At 45.5% G+C, this 26,094-nt stretch overlaps 1 protein-coding gene across 1 annotated transcript in view; it reads left to right on the top strand.

Annotated features, from left to right (window-relative positions):
* The first annotated feature begins 403 nt into the window (after positions 1-403).
* The window catches only part of LOC142302923 (olfactory receptor-like protein I9), a 37,533-nt gene continuing 11,842 nt past the window's right edge, over positions 404-26,094 (top strand). The window contains exon 1 of the mRNA XM_075344027.1: positions 404-451. Within this exon, the coding sequence (XP_075200142.1) occupies positions 404-451 (48 nt within the window). The remainder of the gene's footprint in view (positions 452-26,094) is intronic.

Genomic DNA, 26,094 nt, shown 5'->3' with positions numbered 1-26,094 from the left:
AAGGAGGTGGGCGGTCCCGCTCATCTCCGCCCCTCCGCTTCCATTGGCCGGCGGCCGTGTGACATCGCTGTGACGCCGAACGTCCCTCCCACTCCAGGAAGTGGACGTTCGCCGCCCACAGCAAGGTCGCACGAGAGGTAAGTACGTGTGACGGGGGTTACCGACTTTGTGCGCCACGGGCAGCGATTTGCCCGTGACGCAAAAAGGACGGGGGCGGGTATGATCGATTGTGAAATTGCACAATTGGTCATACCGTTTAAAGCAGCCTTAAGTCCTATCTTGGAACCACTGCACATATGCGGGTGACATCATCGCTGACACGTGGTCACATGTCTCTGACACTTTCTAAGCCGATTGGCCGCTGGTCATGTGCTTATGACGCTTTGCTCGGTGATAGGCCAGCATGACGTCATTGCTGGCGTTCTTGCTTGTATTTCTTGTATCACATAAGGTATGGTTTATAGGTCCTTAGATCTTATGTTTCTATTTGTGACACGTGGTGCTAACTCACTTATTCCTTGTATAGGTGTTTTGCCTCTATTTATATGCAGATTCCCAGTTTTACCAGGTATTTGTTCATATGGTTTTACCTGTTAGATTACACCAGTGTTTTATCTGGCTCCAGCACAACTGCTTTTTTCTGTGTCTTCATGTCTCTCTTTCTCTTGCTCTCAATGATTTACTTTTGTGTCTATTCTTTTCAATCTTAGCCTTTCTAACATTTATTGTTCTTTATTTATTTATTATCTTCTTATTTTCCTCTCTTTTTTTTTCTCTTCCTCCTTTACATTCCCAATCGGCCTGTCACATGTTTTTTTCTTTTATTTTACAGTCTTACCGGTTATACAGACCTCTATGGGTGCCCACACTCTGTGGCCCAGTAAACTTAGGTACATGGGCGCTTACAGTTCTTTTTTCATGCTACACTTATACTTGCTTGTTCTATTATATTATTATGATCCAGTGGCGACTGTTATTGTAAATTAAAATGATGTTATATATGGATCTTAAAAAATACATATATACTGATTGTTAATTCTGTTATTTTGTTTATGCAGACCTAATTTTTTGATAAAGGCTATTTAATGCCGAAAACGTTCATGAAATGAATGAAGGTTACAACTTGATATTTTGCAAATGAGTGAAGAATTATAATAATAATGAAAATAATTTTTGGACCACCATATTTGTTTCTTACTCGTTTGGGTGTGCCAGAGCTACGCTTTTCAGTTTCGTCTCTCTTTCTCTGAGCACCCCTCTACTTGACAGTGAGCAAGATTATCCATTTATAATATTACTGTGCCATGTCATTAGACCTGCTGACATCAGGCCACTAATGAATCGTCACCACGTCACGCGCATGCGCAGTGGAGCATTTCACAGACTTAGTTGAAGGAGACCGAGTAGCCAACAGAGCATCATGGGAAGGAGAGAAATGCTGAGATTGACCCGAGATGAAGAGGAACACCGATGCATCACAGCCCTTTCACCAGAATTTCATCTCTACCTATCAACATAAAAACCAGAGGAGAAAAAAGAGTCTTTAAATTTGCTGATAGTAAGAAAAATACCCCAACAAGCAAAGTTGAAATATATAGAATATTTATTATGATAAAGCGCTATAGAGTATAACAATAAGTACAATATAGTATAGAACCAGGAGGAGAGCTGCTGAAGGGGAAAGAACCCCACGTGTCCCGGAGAGTGGAGGAAAAAAGAGTTTTTAACTCCAGAGGTGATCATAGAAAAGACTATAGGCAAATTGCCTAAGGCACAGAAGAGAACTGCATCAAAGTTAATCAAGAGCTCACATGGAGTACAATGTATTTCCATGTGCTGCACATCCCCCGGAGGATGGTCACCAGTCCTGGTGGTGGCCGGGCCCCAGCCTGCTCTGCTGCGGGCCCTTCCTCCAATCTGCCTCTCCGGAGGCGGCTCCGACGGAAAATCACACCTCAACTTATTTACAAGCCCACAAGTTCGTGGGTGGCCTGCCAGTTCTCAGCCATGTCCATGAGTAGTCTCTCATGCAGGTTGTAAAACACACAGGGTCCCTCCGGGGACAACTTGCCGGCAACGGCCGGGATAATCACTTAGACAATCAGGTAAAGCTTCACGGTTCATTAAAGTCATTCATGCACACCGCTGAGGGTCCCAACGGGGGAAAACTGCTTGCATCGGCGAACCGCTGCCTATTCCTGGGGATCACCATCACCACTCGGTTCCTCCGGATCCGTTCTAGGACTGTATGGCGGAGGAGGTGACCGGGGCTGCTTGTAGTGGTCAGGGCTCACCCTTCTCTGGACATCCAGGGCAAACCAGCCTCTTTCTCCCAGGTGACAGGTATATGTGACCAACTCTCCCGCACAAAGGTCACACTCTGGATGGCTCAGGGGCAGTCGGCTGTGCACGTCCCGCCGGGAGAAGAATGCCTCGACTCCCAGGCGGGGCTCTTAAATAAACCCCCATCCTCGCCGGGGGTGGAACTGCTGGACTTGACCTTCAAAGACCGGGCCCGGAGCTTCATGGGAGGCCCTCCGGAGGGCGTCCTTTGCTTCCACAGTATGGGCTAGGACTGCAGCCTTCTCCCGGGCCTCTGCATGTCGTCCCATTGTGTCTAGCCACCGCTCCCAACATGGCGGCTCCTCCAGCGCGGGGGTTGGGCCCACCCGGTACCGCCCAATGCGGGCTACAACCGGCAACTTCTGATTAGGGGGGCGCCGATGTGTCACGGCCTGTTTTGCTGCCTTGCAGCGGCAACACTCCGCAGCCTCAGCCGAGGCCTGGAGTTTGGGAGCAGTCAGCGTCACCTTCCGGGCTTGAGGCGGGCTACCCTCCATCTCTGTACTAGGCGGGCGGACTGCCGGGGCCTCTTCAGGCACGGCCGCCTCCGGGCGGGATGACTCCCTTTTGGGAGCGGGCGTCTCCCAGGGGAGCAGAGTCGGGACTGGCCGGGCAAGTTGTCGTTCGCGGCCAGCACCTGCAGGTGGATCTTCGCAGGCGGGGGTGATGTCATCTGTTGTCGGATTCAGGAGCAGCTGACAGGCCGACGGGGTGGCAACGACCAATACGGGCAGTGGGGAATGCAGCTGGCTGAGCGACGGCAGACCGGGCCCCTCGGCCACAGCGACCGGTCCCTTTGGGACACAGGGGCGTGGGTCACTCACTCGCTCCTCCGATTCTGTTTTTGCCTCACGGGCCTGCATGGTCATCACCACTTCCACCATTCCAGCCTCCCATTCCTGCACCAAGAGCTGGAGCCAGGTCTGCAGCCTGCGGCTTAATTGAGCCACGTGAGCTTCCACCCATGCTGCTGTTCCGGGCGTGGGCCTGCTGGATGGGATGGACATCCTACTTGCTTGGCCTCCAGGAATGGGGTATCTTGCAGAGTCCTGTCGTCCCCGCTTTCTATAGCCTCAGCTACAGGCAGACACACTCTTGCGCCCCCTTGGTACTCTTCAGCACTTCCGTTTGTTGGGGGCGGGGCTATGCTTTCGTGCCTTCCCTGCTCGGAGAAGATGCTCAAGTGGGAGCTTTTCACGCCAAGATGGCGGCGCTTCAAAATTTTCGGCCGGACACCGCCGGAGGAGATCACAAGGCGCACTTCTACTGGTAAGTAGGGTCCGGCGCTGCTGCGATGGCTGCTTGGTGGCTCGAGCGGTGGGCCGGATCTGAGGACTCGAGCAGTGCTCCTCACCCGTGAGTGAAAGGGGTGGTTGGTTGGGGGAATTTAGTCCGTGACGCCACCCACGGGTCGTGGTGAAGATAGGCACCGCCGCTGCTGGTGACGGGGATCCCGGGAGCGATGGTAGGGAGCAGCTGGGATGTTGTTTTCCCCCTCCATGGGTAGGGGTCGGTGGTCCCGGGGCCCGGTGATGTTGTGACAGGGAGGCAGGGTCGGTGAGGTGCAGGGTCGCAGGGACAGCGCGGTGCGGTGCCGGATGGCACAGGTGTACTCACTCAGCAAGAAAGGTACAAAGTCCTCGGTAAACCAAACGGCTGGATGGACGGGTACCGCAGCCGGCTGCAGTGTCTCTCTCCCCGGACAGGTGATGGCGGCTGTCTTTCCCTGCACCTTGATGTTCTTCTTTCTGACTACTATGGATTCCCAACGGTAGTCCGCTCCCCAGTTTATGGGTACCGGAGGAGCCCGTTTACCTGCAGGCGCTGGCCCTTGGGTCTCTAGCCTTAGGCGGTAGCTGTATACCCTCACGGTGTGGGCGTTTGACTTCAATCGGGACTTTTGCTGTTGTGAAACCCCTGGGGTTCCAGTCACATTCGGATCTGACTATTATCGGTGGCTCCAAGCCTGGTCAGGGTCCGATGGCCCTGCCTGAGTGTGCTGGCTTCACTTCGCTCCCCGGTCGGTACCGGCGGGCCGTCGCCCGACTCCGGTCCTACGGTTCCGCGTCGCACCACCACTCCTGCAGACGGCCACCACCATCTGCCAACCTTGCTGTCAGTGCCTGGGCCACAAACCCAGACACCCAAGTGCTCACTCCTCTCACTTCAAACTCCAAGACTGTTCTTCCACTTTTCCCACCTCTAGGCCAGTGACTTCCTCGGTGGGTGGAGCCAACCGCTTAGCTCCACCCCACCAGCAGGCACTCCTCTCACTTTCACTTCCCTCACTGAACTGACTGCCTTTTCCCGCCTCCAGGCCTGTGAACTCCTCAGTGAGCGGGGCCAACCACCTGGCTCTGCCCCACCTGGTTTGGACATCAGACACTGGAGGGAGGCAACAAGGGTTTTTGTTTGGATGGTGTCCCTGTCTAATGGAGGTGGGGTGTGTGTGTGTTATCTGTGACGACCTGGCTAGGCCAGGGCGCCACAAAGGAATCCCATAACTCACGGCAAGTGGTGGTTACGATGCCGGAAATAGTTGAGATTCCTACCCAGAACTGGTAATGCAGCGAAGAGTAAAGCGGGCTTTACACGAGATGACTGATCGTGCGATGCATCGTCGGGGTCACGGTTTTCGTGACGCACATCCAGCATCGTACACGACGGCTTCTCGTGTAACACCTCCTAGCGACGCAGTATCGCTCACAAATCGTGAGTCGTGTACTCGTCGCTAGGTTTCTAAAAATTGTTTAATTAAAATGGCAGCGGTTGTTTATTGATTCCATGGCATCACACGTTGCTCCATGTGACACTACGGGAACGATGAACAGCAGCTTTACCTGCCTCCCGCGGCACCCGATGGCTTAATGGAAGGAAGGAAGTAGGCGGGATGTTTACATCCCGCTCATCTCCGCCCCTCCGCTTCTATTGGCTGGCGGCCATGTGGCGTCGCTGTGACGCCGAACGTCCCTCCCACTCCAGGAAGTGGACGTTCGTCGCCCACAGTGAGGTCGTCCGGAAGGTAAGTACGTTTGACGAGGGTTAAACGAGTTTGTGCGCCACGGGCAACTAATTGCCCGTGACGCAAAAACGACGGGGGCGGGTACGATCGATCGTGCTATCGCACAATCGGTCGTATCGTGTAAAGCAGGCTTTAGACTCCCTAGTGGCCAAAAAATCTCTAAAAAAAAAAACATAATTAATTAACAGTCCCAAAAAAACAACCATTGCATCACACGATGGGTAGCACAATACAATTACCTGAGAGTGATCATGAGACGCTCTGCAGGAGTTATTGCCAGCTGGCAAAATGTGTCTTTGCGACGGATGAGAGGCTCAACCCACTCTACCAAGTTGTCAAACATCGCCGTAGACATTCTGACATATCTGAAAAACTTGTCCGGATGGTTCCTTAACTCTAAATAGTGTGGTAAAAACGCCACTGGATACACATACATCATTGATGGGGTGGACCCAGAAACGGTGAAGGCGATGCCTCATACGTTGCCGCTCCTTTTCAGCAATGTTAAACGCAAAAACATTTGCTTGATACGAAAAGTCGATGTATGCTTGTATAATCCTCCCGGTAATAACATCCATCTTTCTTCTTTCTCTGGCAGCCTCTACAGACGGCCGGTCTGAACACTTATATATACGTCTCCAAATTGTGTGGCACTCCCATTGGGCTGTCCCCAAAAAAAACCCCAAAAAACCGCAAACTGATCAGACGGATTCCATTTCACGGATGATTAACGGATGCAATGCGTCCGTTTTTACACAGGAAACCGTCAACAGATTCCTGTGAAATAACGGATCCGTTGCTTACGTTGAAACCACAAAAATAACGGATGCATCAAAAAAACGATGCAGCAACGGACCCAGCAAATTTCACACAAGCCTCAGTCAGTCAGTCTCAGTCAGTCAGTCTCAGTCAGTCAGTCTCAGTCAGTCAGTAAGTCAGTCTCAGTCAGTCAGCCAGTCAGTCTCAGTCAGTCTCAGTCTCAGTCAGTCTCTCTCTCCTCTCTCTCTCTCTCTCTCTCCTCTTCTCTCCTCTCCTCTCCTCTTCTCTCCTCTCCTCTTCTCTCTTCTCCTCTTCTCTCCTCTTCTCTCCTCTTCTCTCTCTCTTCTCTCCTCTTCTCTCTTCTCTCCTCTCGCTTCTCTCCTCTTCTCTCTCTTTCTTCTCTCTCTCTCTCTCCCTCTCTCTTCTCTCTCTCTTTTCTCTCTTCTCTCTCTCTTCTTTCTGTCTCTCTCTCAGACCTGGCGATGATCAGCTGATGCAGTCACCTGACAGAATCAGCTGACACTATAAGTCGAGCGGTAAGGCCGACCTTTTTACCGCCCGGCCGGCTAAACTATCAGCTGATGCTGTCGGACAGGGGTCTGCACAGAAGTGTGTAGTGTTTTTGGGGGTTTTTTTGCACTGATGCATCAGCTAATTGTATAAAAGCCGTTTATACAATCAGCTGCTGTGTCATGTGATTCAGGCCCTTGAACCTGACACATCATTTGATCGCTTTGCCTTCCAGCAAACCAATCAGATGATATTGGATCCAGATTGGACGGTGCGGGACCCTTGACCCAGGATTACTGCAGAGGGGGGTTCTTTATTTCAATAAAGATGGAGCCACTAATTGTGTTGTGTTTTATTTCTAATAAAAATATTTTTCTGTGTGTTGTGTTTTTTTTTAACTGTACTAGAAATTCATGTTGGCCATGTCTAATATTGGCATGATATCATGAATTTCGGGCTTAGGGCTAGTTGATAATATACAGCTAGCCCTAACCCCATTAGTACCCAGTGAGCCACCCATCACCAAGGCAGCTGGAAGAGTTGGATACAGCATCAGTAGATAGCGCTTCTATGAAAGCGCCCTTTTCTTGGGCGGCTGTGGACTGCAATTCACAGCAGGGGTGCCCAGAAAGCTTGAGCACCCTGTGCTGCGGATTCCAGCCCCCAGCTACTTAGTTTTACATGGCTGGACACAAAAATTGGGCAAAGCCCACGTCATTTTTTTTTTAATTATTTCATGAAATTCATGAAAGAATAAAAAAAAAGGGCTTCCCTATATTTTTGGTTCCCAGCCGGGTACAAATAGGCAGCTGAAGGTTGGGGGCAGCCCGTAGCTGCCTGTTTTACCTTGCTAGCATACAAACACATGCCGAAGCCCACGTAAATTTTTTGGGCAACAATCTCCTACCTGCCCCGGCCATAGGAACAAATGCACTCACAGGATGCAGCAAAATCCCTCTTGCTGTGAATTTTTCTAATTTTTTGAGGGAAAATTCAATTCCTCTTTTTTTTTGTTTAGCTTTCAATCTTTTTACCAGTACTACTCTGTCTTCCACACTGTCCAGTCTTTTTAATGAAGAGAAACCAAAAAGAAAGGCGAAATCCTATTATTAATAGCTAACTCCTTGTTAACAACGCCTATGAAAACAGATTAAGTTAGAAGCCAGAAAAAAGTCTTTTTCTTTTTAGAATTTTTTTTTTCCTTTGTTGAAGAAACTAAAAATTAAGCAAACAAAATAATTACAATAAATAGTGGGGATATGCAAAGAACATTCTTCCTCATCAACATATTCCATAAAAACACGTGTTTATACCAGAAAAACATATTATTTTAACGACAAAATGTCAAATATCCATTAGATGTTGCTAGAATTTTTTTTCCCAGGATATATTTTATATATATATATATATATATATATATTATAAAAGTCACTGGAGGTCACCATTTGTGCAAAAGAATAATGAGATGAATATAAATGGTTGATCCAAAAATGTATATATTCAAGCTAGTGCAAATATATCACAACATATTTGTAACGCAAGAATATATATATATATATATATATATATATATTATTGCACCGACCCAAATGTGCAAATAAGCAAATATCCATAAAATATTGTTGAAAAAAAAAGAAAAAGAAAAAAAAAATTGCTTGGAGAGTTGATTTATGAAGTTTGGTCACGAGGGGTCACTGTTGTGAAAAATAAAGTAAATTCAAACTAGTGCAAATATATCATAATAAATAGAAAATTCATAATATTTATTGCACAGCCCAGAAAGAATATATATTATTGCACCAACCCAGATATAGTAAAGAGCTATATAAGAGCCAGATAAAAATAGTTTAATATATTGCACTGAACCTAAAAAAATTGCACAAAGGAGCAAAAATCAATAATACACAAAAAAATGGATATTGCACATCCTCAAATGGAGAAATCAAATATAGCAATAAAAAACTGTTGTGAAAAGTTTTTTTTTATCTGAAAAATATAGCATCAGATAATTGGCCCTACAGAATAATCATAAAGCTCATAGATATGAAAAAAAGAAAAAAACAGACAAATGAAGGTATACACAGGAATACCGCAGAATGGCTAGTTATCTGGAATAAACAAGGCAGCCAAAGTAAATACAAGATATCAGGCTGAGGAACGTTACCATGCAGCCAAAGTAAAGACAAAGTGCCGGGCTGAGGAAAAATACCATGCAGGATGTGTGTGAGGAAAAATAGATACCTTGACGTGTTTCGCCAGGGGGCTTCTTCATGAGTCTCACGAAGAAGCCCCCCGGCGAAACGCGTATTTCTTCAATAAAGGATAGTTTGTTTTTTTTCTAAAAAGAAAAATACTTTTTTCTGGCTTCTAACTCACTTTGCTTTCTGCGTTCTGAATAATGAAGAGTCAGGAGCAATCCTCACCCCAATCCTCCTCCCTCCCTCCCTCACAAGTCATAGAATTCAAGTGATCCGACACTTGGGCATTCTGATCTTTCCATTTGTGACTTTTTCTGGCATCTCACAATGTAAGTTACAAGAGTCACATGAAGAGATGGTGTGCGATGAAAGACAAATATTTCAGCAGCTATCATCAATGGAAGGTGACTTTTGGGAATGGCAATTAGTGTCTGAAGTTTATAGATGACTGAACTACCCAAGGTTCAGTTTGCCAAGTCAACTGAACAAGTGGTGCATTCTTCGAACCTTTATTGAACCAAACTTCGGACCTTTATTGAACCTTTCCAAACCCCATTCAATTCAATGAGAGTCTCAACATAAGGTTGAGAAAAACCTTTAGAGGGGTCGAAAAGCTTCCAAAACAGCAAAAACAAGTTTTAGAGTGCAGCAACACAGTTTTGGCATAATAACATACTGGAGGACAGGAGTAAAGTGCAAAATTCAAATACTTTATTGGGACAAACACAACAAAGAGAAATAACAATTAAAAATGGTGCACTACCATATCAAATAGGGAAGAATGGACACCAGTCAAGGCACAATGAAATGGTGTCAGCCCACAAATATGAATCAAAACTATATGTATTTGTGCAAGTAGTGGCTGACAAAAGGTAAGTTTAAGACTGGATGCAAGTAGTACAATTTAAAAGGCAGGGACTGTGGTGAGGGTGCAACGCCATCAATTCATCACTGACTCTCCGACCAGAGGTAGGGAGAGACGGTGGTGACAATATATGAGGAGCTGTGGCTGGAAAATCACATAGAATATATATAAAAGTGTGTAGTAAAAACCAACCAATTAGGGAGCACACAACAGTATCTCACATTCTTACCTAAAGTGCAAGTGCAGTGTATGAGTTCCAAAGTGTGCTCCTGGTCCAGGTAGCCCCAGCAAAAGTCCCAAGTCAGAGTAAGTCCCTACAGAAGGCTGAGATTTCCATCCGACGCGCGTTTCGCGGGGAATATTAGCTTTCTCAAGGTGGGAACCTAAGTGAAGTTTTGGCATAGCCATAAGGAATATAGAGGTGGATGAGACAGGTGTAGGGCTGGTGCTCCCATACTCCTGCCAGTACAGACAAGAGACAATTTTGATACTTATCTAGTAGTCTCGACTCTCGACATTCAAAATTTTTTCAGGCAGATAGAAGTAATGTAGCATCAAATGTCGCCCTCCGCATAGAGCATTAAAAGAGCTGGGAGGTACGGTTCATGCAACACACAGGCTGTGGCCCAGCATTTTAATTTTAAAAATGAAGACATGCCAAAGTGGAAGGTGTAGGCCTGTTCCTCCTACAAGCTTGGCACTACCTACAGGACATAACTTTGAGACCCATTTAGGAGTATCAACATTTCAGGCAGACAGTAGTACAGTAGCATCAAATGCCCCCCTCTCCATAGGGTATTAAAAGAGCTGCGAGGTAAGGTCCATGCAACACACAGGCTGTGGCCTGGCATTAGTATTTAAAAATAAAGACATGCTACAGTGACTCTTGTAGGCCTCTTGCTCCCAGAAAACTGGCACTAGGGACCAAAGCCAACTTGGAGACTTTTCTTGGAGTCTCCACATTTCCAAAAATTAAGGTCAAGAAAGAGTAAAAGTGGAAAAAATTGTCCCACACTACAAATAGCCCAACAAAGCAACATGGCAATGTGTGACTGGCCCAGAAACAAGCCCTGAACCAGCATTTCTACCATCACCAGAGACAGCAAGATGACACATAGGTGTAGGTCTCTTATTCCCAGAATACGGGCACTACCCACAAGACACAACTTGGAGACCTAACTTGTGTTCTCGACATTTAAAATCCTTTCAGGCAGACATCAGTATAGTAGCATCAACTGCCCCCCTCCCCATAGGGCCTTAAAAGAGCAGGGAGGTACGGTCCATGCAACACAAGGGATGTCACCTAGCATTTAGATTTTAAAAATGCTGAGATACATAATGGACAGGTCATGTGAGCTTATTGCTCACAGAAGCCTGACAGCACACCATCATCTAGTCTGGATAGTCATTGATGTCTACTACTTGTTGATGTTTATGAATGTTAGCTGGTTTATGATTTCAGGGGACAACCGGATGGGCATACCTGTTAATACACTGCCAGCAGCGCTGAAGGCATGTTCTGAGAGAACTCTGGCTGCCAGGAAGGCCAAAACTTCCAAGCTGTGAAACTTCCACTCTTACGTTTTTGAAGACCAAAATGCAAAAGGGTCCAATCCCCACCTTATGGCATCAATGTCAAGCTCTAGAATTTCCTGCACCATCCTCTCCAGTCATTCACTATGTGTCAGACGTCTACTCTGTTCTGCTGGTGCATGCAAATTTGTGTGCCACAAACCACAGAAATTGGTTCTGCCACTTGAATTGCTGCTGTTAATGTTTCTGATGACGCAACGTTCCCATGGTTGGAACTCTAGAACTGAGATGCACGCTGTGTGCCTCACTGCTGTCTTGTGGAAAACTAATGTTAAGATTGTCTAACGCTTGTTTCGATACTCCTGCATCTATGTATTTCTTTCCATCTTGCTAAATTGATTCTTGTACCATAGATCTAACAAAGTGGCAACCTATTAGTCAGCACTATTTCTGATACTAATGATACGAACATTATGTTGTAAATAGTGAAGCAAGAAAGCGCTTATGTGTCGGATTATTCTATGTGGACGAGCTCCATGTTGTGTTGGTGATGGGGTAATGCTCAAGTTTGCTTCCTCCATCCGCTCCCACCAACCATGGACAAAAGAGGCGGGATCAATATCTTCTTTGTCTCCTGAGTTCTCTTCTCCATTTGTTCCTCAGCTACTGCACCTTTACTACCACTTTGTCTGCTACTGTGAGCTAACCTTGATCGATGGATTCTACCCTCACATGACATGTGCCTCTGTGACTGTCCTGAGCTTACAGAAATGGTATCCCTTCTTCATCTTCTTCTACTTCTTCCTCTTCCTCTGGTACCCCACCTCATCCCGCAGACTATTCAAAGTGTGCTCCAACATGTAGATGAGCGGAATAGTGATGCTGATTATGGCATTTTTAGCGCTAACCATCTTTGAAGCCATTTTGAAACTGTATAGAAGGGTGCAGAGGTCCTTCATCTGAGCCCACTCTGCAATCGTGATTTTCCCTACATCCGTACTGCACTTTCCAAAGTTAAGCATCATGGAATAGTGCACCAGGGCTTGCTGCTGCTGCCACATTCACTGCAACATTTGCAGAGTGGAATTCCGCCGTGTTGGCAAATGGCATATCAACCGGTTAACCGGGTGGCCAAAAGTACTTTGTAGCATTCCAAATCCAGTAGCCATGGGCTGCAAGCAGCAGAGGTGAGCACACTGACCGTGCCTTCTGCAGCAGCTCATCCAGCCCAGGATAGTGGGCTACAAATTTCTGTACAACGAGACTGAGGAAGTGAGCCATGCAAGGCACATGAGGAATTTTAATTATCTGCTCAAAATTCTTCAAACACATTTATAGGTATTGTTACTATTTGTGCCTGGCCTCAAAAGGTGCTACGGAAGTATCCAAGAACTGTTTACTTACAACTTGAATTGTCTGCTCAAAATTACGCAGTAAAATACATGTATATGTATTGTTAGTGGTGCCTGTTTAAAATTTGCTATTGAACAAGCTAAAAAAATCTTCTTTTCCATGTCTGCTGCAAATTACGCAGTGAACCAGATTTGTACGTAGTGGTTAGTGATGAGCGAGTGTAATCGTTACTATTCGGTGCTCGCACGAATAGTATGGTATTCGGGTTACTTGTTACATTGCAAGTTTTTGTGTCCTCGCCTATATTCGTATGTCCCGCCCAGCAGGTTTGGCACTTGATTTGCAGCCACTAAACATGCTGGGTTTCTTATCCAATCACAGTAATGCCACAGCTTTCTTGGATGTGGCATTATTGGGATTGGCTGGCCGCGCATGTGGCTTCCGTTGGGTGCCCCTGCCAGCCCCACAGCAGCTTACAGCGGTGTGTGAGCAGCTGCAGGGATGATGAGTGCTGCTGTCATGAGGTTAACTAAGTTTATTACCTGCGGTGATAATCTTCACTGTCCTTGTGACATCAGCGCTCATCACTGACTTCCATGATGCCGCGTTCTCAAATCAAGTCTCACGGGTGGCCCAAGACTCTGACTAGCAGTGACCTAACGGGCCATTCATGGTGCTTCGCGTGAGAATGCGGCGGCCATTGAACCCAGTGACGAGTGCTGATGCAGTGACCGCAGGTAATGAACTTAGCTAACCTCATGACTTCAGCGTTAGTCATACCCTGTGGTGATCTGGACTGACCTAATGATGTTAGCTCATGTCACTGCACTTCTCTCCCAGCCAATAGGGAACATTCTGTTCTTCATTGGCTGGGACATTGAGTATGGATCGTCATGGGACCTCCAAAATAGATTACGCCGGACTCAGCTTTGTTTTTTCTTTCCAATAAATTGTTGAAAGAGGGAATGTGTTAGGGAGTTTTTTCTAATAAAATGTTGCAATTTTTTTTTATTACTGACTGGGTTAGTGTTGTCGGGTATTTGATAGATGTAATGAAATCACTAATGCCAGGGCTTGATGACTAGTGTCATTACACAGCTGGAATCAACCCAATATATTATCCCATTTGCCACGGCGCCAGGGCAACGGGATGAGCTGTTTGAGTAGCGTCAGGATTGACTCATCTAATGGATGCACCACTTCTGGGGAGGCTGTGGCCTGCAATTTTTAGGCTGTGGAAGATCCAGTAACCGTGGACCTCCCTAGTCTGAGAATACCAAACTCTAGCTGTCTGCTTTACCTTGGATGGTGATCCATTTTTGGAGGGACCCCACATATTAGGTTTTAAATAATTTATTTAATTTAAAATAACAGCATGGGGTGCCCTCTGTTTTGGATTACCAGCAAAGGTGAAGCTGCCAGCTGTGGCCTGCAGGCTGCTGCTGTCTGCTTCACCTTAGCTGGCTACATAAAAAAGAAAGGACCCCATGTCTTTTTTTAGAGGAAAATAATGCATTTTTGGATAAAAACAGTGCTAAACACCCTTTAGTGCCACATTACAAAATGCAGGGGAGTGGGACATTATTTATGTCTTTCTTATCTATCTATCTATCTATCTATCTATTTATCCAACTATCCATCCATCCATCATTCCATCTATCTATCTCTCTATTTATTTATCGATACCTCCTCCCTCTATCTATTTATCTATCCCTCTATTTATCTATCTATCTATCTATCTATCTATCTGTCTGTCTGTCTGTCTGTCTGTCTGTCTGTCTATCTGTCTATCTATCCCTCTATCTATCTATCTATCTATCTATCTATCTGTCTGTCTGTCTGTCTATCTGTCTATCTATCCCTCTATCTATCTATCTATCTATCTATCTGTCTGTCTGTCTGTCTGTCTGTCTGTCTATCTGTCTGTCTGTCTATCTGTCTAACTATCCATCTATCATTCGATCTATCTAGCTCTCTATTTATTTATTATCGATACCTCCTCCCTCTATCTATCTATCTATCTATTTATCTATCTGTCTGTCTATCTGTCTATCTATCCCTCTATCTATCTATCTATCTATCTATCTATCTGTCTGTCTGTCTGTCTATCTGTCTATCAGTCTAACTATCCATCCATCCATCCATCATTCGATCTATCTAGCTCTCTATTTATTTATTATCGATACCTCCTCCCTCTATCTATCTATCTATCTATCTGTCTGTCTGTCTGTCTGTCTGTCTGACTGTCTGTCTGTCTGTCTATCTGTCTATCTATCCCTCTATCTATCTATCTGTCTGTCCCTCTATCTGTCTATCTATCCCTCTATCTATCTATCTATCTATCTGTCTGTCTGTCTATCTGTCTATCTGTCTAACTATCCATCCATCATTCGATCTATCTATCCCTCTATTTATTTATCATCGATACCTCCTCCCTCTATCTTTCTATTTATCTATCCCTCTATCTATCTGTCTGTGTGTCTGTCTGTCTATCTATCTATCTATCCAGCTAAAAAACTGGAAGGCTCATGGATGTTAAACGGACCGTATACGGAACGGAATGGAAAGGATGAGGTAGTTACTCAGATGTGACATGGATGCATAGGAGGAAAAACAGGACCGTTTTTTATAGAGCGTAAAAACAGGGTAAATTCACATGACCGTCCCAACACAAAAGCCCTTTTCAGGGCTACATGCAGTGTATACTTGGTCATTGTAGTGTAGGGAGGGAAAGATGACGTGGGGTCCTCAACAGTTTTAATATTCATCACAGAAACAGCTGCAGGCTGCAACCCTGCTGTACATTTTTTTTTTTTTTTAAATGACGTGGAGTCCCCCCATTTTTCTAAACCAGCTAATGTACAACAGACAACTTGGGGCTGATATTATTAGGGTGGTAAGGGCCATTGTTATTTGACCCTTTCCAGACTAACAATAGTAGCCCACAGCCGCCCCAAAAATGGCGCATCCATAAGTTGCGCCAATTCTGGTGCTGGGCACGGCTCTTCCTGTTGCCCTGGTGCAGTGGCGATTGGGGTAATAAGGAGTTAATAACAAACCACTGCTGCTACTAAGCCCTAGCTTAGTGTTGGCAGGCGTCTATGAGACACTCTCCATTACTAATCTGTAAGTGAAAATAAATAAACACAAACACCCCAAAAAATCCCTCTTTCATCACTTTATTAACCCCCCCAAAACCCCTCCAGGTCTGACATAATCTACACAAGGTCCCACGACACTTCAAGCACTGCTACATCTGATGCCCACAGCGCGCACCACAGAATAAGATTGCCCGCTGTCAGGCCGCAACTGAAGTGAGCTGCAAGCATGTCAGTCAGAATGTATGCTGGTGAACCCATGATGTCACTGCCACGACACACGCTGTACTGTGGAGCTCGCAGCGGTGAAATCAGAGGTTCAGCCGAGTTCATTCAGATCGCACGTCACTCACTGAATGAGGGTGAACCCGTGACGTCACTGCCACGACACACGCCGTACAGTGGGGCATACAGCTGTAACGTCTGGGGTTCATCTGAGTTCTTTCTGTGCTCAGTATGATTGCATGAGCACTTATGCTCAGGATGGTACAAAAGTCTAGTCACCTGATGCCCCAAGCAATGGCCAGGTGGCACTGCGGAGTTGACCGACCGCAACGTGGGAGTCAATGACGGGACTGGACCGGTTTAAGGCACAACAGAACCCCGAACTGTAACAGATAGGTTGCACATTAGGGACATTAAAGGTCAGAATCTGCAGGCATTTGTCTGATGCGGTAACAAAACACTTACAAATAAATGTTTCGCTGTTACCAGACATTTTTTCCACTATACATGGTGAGGACTCTAGTATGTGCAAAAATTACAATTTAACTCAGAAGATGCTGATATTAGAAATAGGATAGATTAGGAATAGAATGTTCCCCATTGGCTGGAAGAGCAGTGCAGTGACCTGAACTAACATCATAAGGTCAGGGCAGGTCACAGTAGGGGATGATGAGCGTCAACATCATGAGGTTAACTAGGTACATTACTGCGGTGATGAACACCTCTGACCTTGTGATGTCATCGCTCGTCACTGAGTGAGTCAGGCCTCGGGCCGCTCACAAGACTTGATGTGAGAACGCAGCGGGCATGGAAGTCAGTGACTAGCGCTGATGTCATGAGTTCAGCGGACATCATTACCGCAGATAATGAACTTAGCTAACCTAATGACGGCAGCGCTCGTCATCCATGTAGCTACTCACACAGTGCTGTGAGCCGCTGCGGGGCTAGCAGGGGCACCAAATGGAAGCCACATGAGCATGCCAGCTAAACACAGTAATGCCACAACCAAGAGGGCTGCAGCATTACTGTGATTGGTTAGGAATCCCAGCATGTTTAGTGGCTTTAAATTAGTCGACAAACCTGCTGGGCGCAACATATGAATATCACGAGTAGAGATGAGCGAACCGGTCGCGGTTCGGCTCGAGTTCGGTTCGCCGAACGGAGGTCTCGTTCGAGTTCGGTTCGGCGAACCACTCGAACCGCATAGGAAACAATGGCAGGCAATCACAAACACATAAAAACACCTAGAAAACACCCTCAAAGGTGTCCAAAAGGTGACAAACAACTCACAACACAACACAAACACATGGGAAAGTGACAAGGACATATACTCATGCAAAAACAAAAGAGCTGGACAAGGAAAAAGAGGAGGAGACACAGATATAGGCATGGCACGCCCTTCTAAAATCATGTAAAACACCGCAAGGTGACTCCGAGCGGAGTCTCCCTTTTTTCCAAAATTGGGCCCCACACACACCCCATCAGTGGCAGCACTTGTGCCCTAGTTGTACACTTCACAGGTAGATTTGCATCAAGCACATTCAAAAATACGCCATACTTAACCATCTCCAGGATGACACCGGGGTAGGTAGCAAAGTCTTTCCTGATCCCAGCTCTGGTCATCTTGGCTCCTTTTAAAAAACACAGCAAGGGTTACTCCAAGAAGAGTCTCCCTTTTTTCCAAAAATTGGGCCCCACACACACCCCATCAGTGGCAGCACTTGTGCCCTAGTTGTACACTTCACATGTAGATTTGCATCAAGCACATTCAAAAATAAGCCATACTTAACCGTCCCCAGGATGACACCGGGGTAGGTAGCTGTAAAAAACATTAAAATTAATACATCTAGTTATCAAACATTTTATAGTAGGACATATTATATGTTTTCACAGTTTATATTGGAAGGGCATAGCTTATTGATAAAGTTCTTAGAAGGAATAAATAATAAGGTATCTGTATTAAGTATGGATAAATGCTGACATAGCATGGTACATATATATATATATATATATATATATATATATATATATATGTATATATATATATATATATATATATATATATATATATATATATATCCTTCCATCTGGAAGCTTCTAGTGATTATCATGTGTAACTGTGTTCAGCTGAAATACCCTATATGGATTGGACAGTTGTCATATAACACACTGTGGGAGGGGGTGGCTGCTCACTCCTGCTCCGAGAGTCAATCCACACATGTCGAAGCTGATCCATCCCATCTATCCAGCCTCTAAGAAGCATCTCTGTCTGTTCCTTTGATCCAGCATTGACCCAAGACGAAGCAAGATATGGTTGCTCTCTCAGGAACTCAAGAAAGACTAATTGAACTCTTTTACGTAAGCTAATGAAGTATATTTTTTTCCTTTTCTGTAACTGAACTGCAACTTTATAATTTAGTAATCATTTTTATCAGATATAAATTACATTTATTTTTTACATTTTGTAGTCCATTTTTCATGCGTCTTATCGCGTATTTGAAGAAAAATATATTTAAGAGTATATTTTTAACAGTAGCAAAGTCTTTCCTGATCCCAGATCTGTTCATCTTGGCTCCTTTTAAAAAACACAGCAAGGCTTACTCCAAGAAGAGTCTCCCTTTTTTCCAAAAATTGGGCCACACAGACACCCACCCCATCAGTGGCAGCAGTTGCGCCGCAGTTGTACACTTCACAGATACATTTGCATCAAGCACATTCCAAATCCACAAGCATTTACTCTCCCCAGGATGACACAGGGGTTGTAAATTCCTTCTGGATCCATGACTTGTTCATTTTGATGAACGTCAGTCTGTCCACATTGTCACTGGACAGACGCATGCGCTTATCTGTCAGGACACACCCAGCAGCACTGAAGACACGTTCAGAGACAACGCTGGCAGCTGGACACGACAAAATCTCCAAGGCGTAAGTGGAGAGCTCTGGCCATTTTTCAAGATTTGAAGTCCAAAATGAGCAAGCCTCCATTTGCAAAGTCATGGCATCGATGTTCATTTGCAGATACTCCTGTATCATCCTCTCCAGCTATTGACTATGTGTCAGACTTCTTGTCTCTGTTGGCCTTGCAAAGGAGGGTCTAAAAAAATTATGAAAAGATTCCATAAATTGCTGTTACCAGCACCAGATACGGTGCTACTGGTACGAGTAGACTGTTGAAGATGACGAGACCGTCCCATGTTTGGCAAGTTACAACTGGGAGATTCACTTCCTGCACCTGCACGGTTATTTGGTGGAAAAGCCGAGCTAAGATCGAGTAACAGCTTTTGCTGATACTCCTGCATACGTGCGTCCCTTTCTATGGCTGGAATTATGTCACAAAATTTGGACTTGTACCGGGGATCTAATAGTGTGGCAAGCCAGTAGTCATCATCACTTCTAATTTTGACAATACGAGGGTCACGTTGGAGGTAGTGCAGCAAGAAGGCACTCATGTGTATTGCGCAGCCATGCGGACCAAGTCCACGCTGTGTCTGTGGCATAGAGGTGCTAACCGTTATTTCTTCCTCTGACATCTCCCCCCAACCTCTTTCAACAGAAATTTGACCAAGGTCTCCCTCATCCGCTGAGACTTCCATGTCCATGGACAGTTCGTCCTCCATTTCTTCATGTTCTCCTGCACCTTCCTCAACATTTCGCCTGCAACCATGCGCCCTTGTTGATCCCTGTCCCCCATGGTCCCATGCCTGCCGCATTGGTGATGATGAACGTCTGGACCTTGGTGAAGTTGTTGTCTCTTGTGCATATGAATCCTCCAGTAGTTCCTCCCCTTCCTATTGTCCCACCCCCTGACTCCGAATAGTGTTTAGCGTGTGCTCCAGCATGTAAATGACTGGAATTGTCATGCTGATAATGGCATTGTCAGCGCTAAACATATTCATCGCCATGTCGAAACTGTGCAGAAGGGTGCATAGGTCCTTGATCTGAGACCACTCCATCAGGGTGATCTGCCCCACCTCTGCATCTCGTTGGCCCAGGCTATATGTCATGACGTATTGCATCAGGGCTCGGCGGTGCTGCCACAGTCGCTGTAACATGTGGAGAGTCGAATTCCAGCGTGTCGGCACATCGCATTTCAGGCGATGAACTGGCAGGCCGAAAGACTTCTGGAGCAATGCAAGTCGCTCAGCAGTGGTGGTTGAACGGTGGAAGTGAGCAGACAGTTTTCGTGCCCTGTTCAGAAGGCCATCTAGGCCGGGATAGTGTGTTAAAAATTGCTGGATAACAAGGTTCAACACGTGAGCCATACAAGGCACGTGTGTCACCTTGCCCAGGCGAAGGGCCGCACCCAGGTTTGCAGCATTGTCGCACACGGCCTTACCAGGCTGCAGATTGAGTGGAGACAACCATTTATTAAACTCAGTCTCCAGAGCTGCCCACACTCTGCCGCTGTGTGACTCTTATTTACAAGACATTTCAAGCTATAGACCGCCTGATGCCGTTGCGCTCTGCTGCCAGCATAGTAATGAGGGGTGCGTGATTCCTTCTGCGCAGTTAGAACGCTGGTGGCCTGACCAGGCAGGCTTGGGGCGAAGGTGGAGGACCCAGATGAGGTGGAGGAGGCAGAAGCAGTGGCGGAACTTGGACAGACAGAGGATTGACACACAAGTCGTGGGGACGGCAAGACTTGTGCAGCAGACCCTTCACCATCTATCACCATAGTTACCCAGTGCCCAGTCAGCGACATGTAACGTCCTTGTCCATGCTTACTGGTCCAAGTATCGGTGGTGAAATGCACCCGTTCACACACAGAGTTTCTCAAGGAAGCGGTGATGTTGTTTGCGACATGCTGGTGTAGCGCAGGCACACCTTTCTTAGAGAAGTAGTGGCGACTGGGCATCTGGTACTAGGGCACAGCGACAGACATAAGGTCTCTAAAATCCTGTGTGTCCACCAGGCGGAAAGGCAGCATTTCGGTAGCCAAGAGCTTACAGAGGGATAAAGTCAACCTCTTAGCTTTGTCATGGGTCGCAGGAAATGGCCTTTTATTTGTCCACATCTGAGGGACAGAGATCTGGCTGCTGTGTGTAGACAGTGTTGAGTAGGGTGTCCCTGGAAAAATGCAGGTTTGTGAGGAAAGTGCAGGCGTAGACATGATGTTGCCTTCATACAACATTGGTCCTATCGATGTCTGAGAGAGCTGTACACACGCACTTGTTTCCCCTTCCAAACTAACTGATGACCTACCAAGCAAACTGCCTGTTGCGGTTACAGTGGTGGAAGTTGTGCGTGGAAAACCAGGTGTGACAGCTGTCCCCACAGTCCTAGAAGATGAAGAGCGCGTGGATGCACTGGAAGGGGCAGGCGGTGGATGGTTCGCTCCGCTAGGCCGCATTGCAGCACGGTGAGCTTCCCACTGGGACATATGATATTTATTCATGTGACGATTCATGGAAGAAGATGTCAAACTGCTGAGGTTTTGCCCTCTACTAACAGAATCACGACAAATTTTACAGATCACATGATTTGGGCGATCTTTTGCTATGTCAAAAAAGGACCAGGCTAGGCAAGGCTTAGAGGGCATGCTACCTGCTGATCCACCCCGACCAGTGCTCAGAGGCAGAGTGGTGGCTGAGGATGCAGTTGTAGACGTGCTACCAGTGCTCCGACTCTGTCCAGGAAGGCGCAAGGTAACTTCGTCGTCGGTTGCATCCTCCTCCACCGCCTCTGTTGACCTCCTCGAGTGCCTGACTGTGGGCTGACAGTAGGTGGGATCTAGAACTTCCTCATCAATTGTTGTGTTTGCACTCCCCTCACCCTCAGACCGAGCCTCTTCTTGCCCTGACCGAATATTTAAGTTGTCATCCCAATCTGGTATCTGCGTCTCATCGTCATCAGTATGTTCCTCATCGTCTATAACAACAGGTGTTACGGTTTCGGAAAAAGGGTCAACATTATGCTCAGAAACGTGGTCCTCACGGCCTGAATCAGAGTCACAAAGGTTCTGGGCATCACTACAGACCATTTCCTGTTCTGTACTCACTGTAGCTTGGGAGCAGACCTCTGATTCCCAGGCTATAGTGTGACTGAACAGCTCTGCAGACTCAGCCATCTCAGTTCCACCATACTGTGCAGGGCGGATGGAGACTTCAGAGCAGGGAGAAAGCAACTGTGATTGGGATGACAACTCAGAGGACTGGTGTTTTTTGGATGCGGTAGTTGAGGTGGCGGAGAGGTTCACTTGTTGGACCACTTGAGATCCATTCAAGCATTTTCCTTTTTTGGCCATCATCTAGCTTTGTTCCAGTTGTTCGTGTCCGTAAAAAAGGGAGCACATCGGATTGTCCACGGTAAGTAGTAGACATCTTACTTTTGCTGGAAGATGGTCTATCTTCAGCAGATGTTAATGGAGCTTTACCACCTTTACCACGGACAAACCCTTTTTTTCCTTTTCCAACATGCCTCTTCCCCTTTCCACCAGCATCTGTCATTTTGCCACTCATTTTGATTGCGACAAGATTGTGCACTTAAAATGTGGTAGTAAAAATTGAGAGGTGGTGTAGATTGCAGCGGTGGTCTATCTTTATTAACAGCAGAATAAACAACAATAACTATCCCTGACAATGCAACTACGGCCCTTAAACTGGCAGCATAGTTTGCTAGTAGAATGGCTTAGTAACAATGAGTTTGAGTGTGCAATGCAGAGGTTCTGCAAATAGATTTTCACTAGTGGGACACTAATGGAAGTCCAACAGCCACTTTTAGGATGCCACTAAGTTTACTCAGTGTTTGCTAGTATAATGGCTTAGTAACAATGAGTTTGAGTGTGCAATGCAGGCAGACGTGCTGCAAATATCTTTCCACTAGTGGGACAATACAGAAGTCCAACAGCCACTTTTAGGATGCCACTAATTTTACTCAATGTTTGCAAGTATAATGGCTTAGTAACAATGAGTTTGAGTGTGCAATGCAGAGGTTCTGCAAAAAGATTTGCACTAGTGGGACACTAATGGAAGTCCTACAGCCACTTTTAGGATGCCACTAAGTTTACTCAGTGTTTGCTAGTATAATGGCTTAGTAACAATGAGCTTGAGTGTGCAAAGAGCAGGAGGGTACAGTGGCAGGGTTGTGGGTCTGGGTAGAGGAAAGGAAGCCTCACTTTCTATCCCTCCTAATGGTGAAATGCAGCGAGGAAATCCCTGACTTTAGCTACACAGACGCTGTTATCTTGTGTAGCTGTTAAAATCTGTTTCCACGGACCTGACTGTCACCTATGGCTCTGAGCCTGCTGGTATTAGCCCTTACAAGGGCTAATAGAAACTTCTATCCCTATTCTGTATAGTGCTGTGTGTAGAGCGTACACAGTAGTATCAGAGACAGGAGCTACGCCAGCGGTGACTGACACCCAGACGCAGAAGGCAGATAATGGCGTCCAGACGGGCAGATGCTCTTATTTATAATGCAGGGACATGTGACATGGACATCCTATCACACATGCCGTTGCTTCTCTGGCTAAAAGTCCACTTAGCTGTGTGTGTGTCTGGGATTGGCTGACATGCTGGCCCGCCCCACTACACGCGCGCGCTTAGGGAAGGAAGACAAGGAAAAAAAAAATGGCGATCGCCATTATGCCAGCAGCAGTGATCTGAATGCGCTGTTCCCGCACTCTACACGCTGAAATTTCATAATAGTGTGAGTCACAGAGTGACTTACACTATTACAGCGGAAAGCCAGCTAGTAATTAGCTTGGCTTTTTGCTGCTAGAACCGTTCTCGATTGTAACTAGAACTATCGAGCTTTAGAAAAAAGCTCGAGTTCTAGTTCGATCTAGAACAGCCCCCAAAATCACTCGAACCACGAACCGCGAACCGCGCTCAACTCTAATCACGAGGCGAGTACTCAAAAACTCGCAATGTAATGAGGAAACAGAATACCATACTATCCGTGCGATTAGCGAATAGTAACAATTACACTCGCTCATTACTACTTATCAGGATATCTTCTAAAAGCAATTCTTTGTGGGTTGAGGAGTATTTTTTTGACACATTATCTTATGGATTCAAAGAAACAGAAAAGAAACAGATGCATTTGAGATACTATGGATGAGTATTCTGGCTCCTAACAATTTATACATTATGACTTTACCAAAAATAATTAAATATATGAAGTAAAAAAAATAAGGAAAAGGTAATTTTATTTTTCATTTACTTTTACACTAATTTCTTCCAACTCTTTTTGAGCAACTTCTTCTACAATGAGGTGAACCAAATTATTTGTTTGATTTTCTCATTAATTAAATACAATGACCTGAGTGATCTTGGAGACAATTACATAATTGCTAAATTGTATTGCCTCAATGGAATGAGACACAGGAGAAATGAGAAGGAAAAAATATCCATAATTTCCCTCATTCATACGAGTATAAATAGAGGTTCATGCTTCATTATCTGGCTGGGAACTTAATATAATTTCAGACGTTGGGTTGTATATTTACAAATTTATTTTAAATAGATGAATAACAATTCCATCTACATATAATATTCTCATTATTAGAATATCATGGACGTATCTGATGTAAGTACAGTCACTGGCCCTTACAGGCAGGGGAACATTAATTGTACAGTCACTGGCCCTTACTGGCAGGGGAACATTAACTGTTAGCATTCTCAATAATGTATAGTATATAGGGCCCCCTTCACATGTCAGCGATTCATGTACTTATGTTGCAGTTTTTTTATATGTTCCACACGGAGATAAGTCAGTTTTTTTTTTGCATTACTCATGTCTCTCGGACCACACAGTGCTGTGATACATCAAACATGTACAAGAAAAACATGTACATTTAAAAAAAAAAGCTTTTTAAACTTACCTTCTCCAGTGATGCTGTTTTCAGCCGCTGCTGTCTCTGCTTCCATGCCATCTAATTATGCTCAAACATTTTCTTTGCATAGAGACCCATAAGTAGCTGCAAAAGGGAGACAGCGGCGGCCAGACATAGTATCACAGGAGACTTCAGCACCACGGACAGCAGCGGCATGGACAGGTGAGTATAACTCCCTGATCTCAGTGTATTATCACAGATAGCACACGGAGATCCCGTGTGCCAAAATCACGGTACACGGAGGGACATACGCACCCTTATCATGTAAGTGAAAAATGTCTGTGTTTTTCACTGATGTGTGAAAGAGGCCTAACACACATTATATCAGGAAGATATGGACGTTGTCATAAAGGTCCATCAGAAGCTCTATCATTGGCAGCTATTGAGTAAATATCACTAATCTTTATAATATAATGCATTCAAGTCTTCCTTTCTGAGCTTTTCCACCAATGTACAAGGTCTGATAATTGGTAAGATGTCAAAGCTACAGTAACCACAGTTACAATGTAAGAGGTAGCTATTACTCCAAAAAACCACCTAATTCAACACCTCTTATGAAAATATATACTTTATTAAATATTCTTAAAACCGGAACATAGGAATGTTCTCTCTTTTTTCCTCTAAAAACACATGAAGATAAAGACAGTTGTGCATGTGCTCAACAGTGTTCAACCCACGCCAGGATTCAGCTATAGATAGATGCTTTGTGAAGGGGCATAGGGTTCAGAGGTTCATATCAAGGTGATACTATCTCACATATAACCTATTTCTCAACCCCTGTTCGTCCTCCCGGGGTCCTCGACCTCTGTTCCTAAATACACTCACCCTCACTCTTATAGCTGTTTTTAGGCGGGGGTGACCATCACCAGCGTGATAACAAGTAGTGCAGGACAGAACCACATTTAACATAAATCATGCGTTAGTTTTCAAGGTTCCTCTAATATCAATATAGATCTGTTAGGTAGGAGTCAAGAGGCCCACTTAACTAATGAACCCTCTTTGACTCTCCCGACGCGTTTCTCCCCCCCTAACGCAATAGAGGGGATCCTCAGGGGACCAATTCTGATACACTTCATAAATTTCATAAATTATCACACCTGAAATATAGAGAGAAGAAATAATGACCATAATGCATATATGACTATACTATTATTCCATATATCAGAGCCCTACGTCACTCACAGAGGGCACTATTTTCAGGTATTCAGCCAGTCGACAGAACATAGACCTTCTCTGGTATATGGCTTTGTTAGGGGAAGGTTTAATATCCCTCTCCGTCACTCCTGACTAGTCCCTGTAGGTAGAAAGCATAGTGATAAGACTGCATTCTCTATCCATGTGCGTTCTTTTAG

This window comes from Anomaloglossus baeobatrachus, chromosome 4, assembly GCF_048569485.1.
Source record: "Anomaloglossus baeobatrachus isolate aAnoBae1 chromosome 4, aAnoBae1.hap1, whole genome shotgun sequence".
Lineage (NCBI taxonomy): Eukaryota > Metazoa > Chordata > Amphibia > Anura > Aromobatidae > Anomaloglossus > Anomaloglossus baeobatrachus.
The sequence above is the reverse complement of the archived record's forward strand: the minus strand, read 5'-3'. Positions and strand labels throughout refer to the sequence as shown.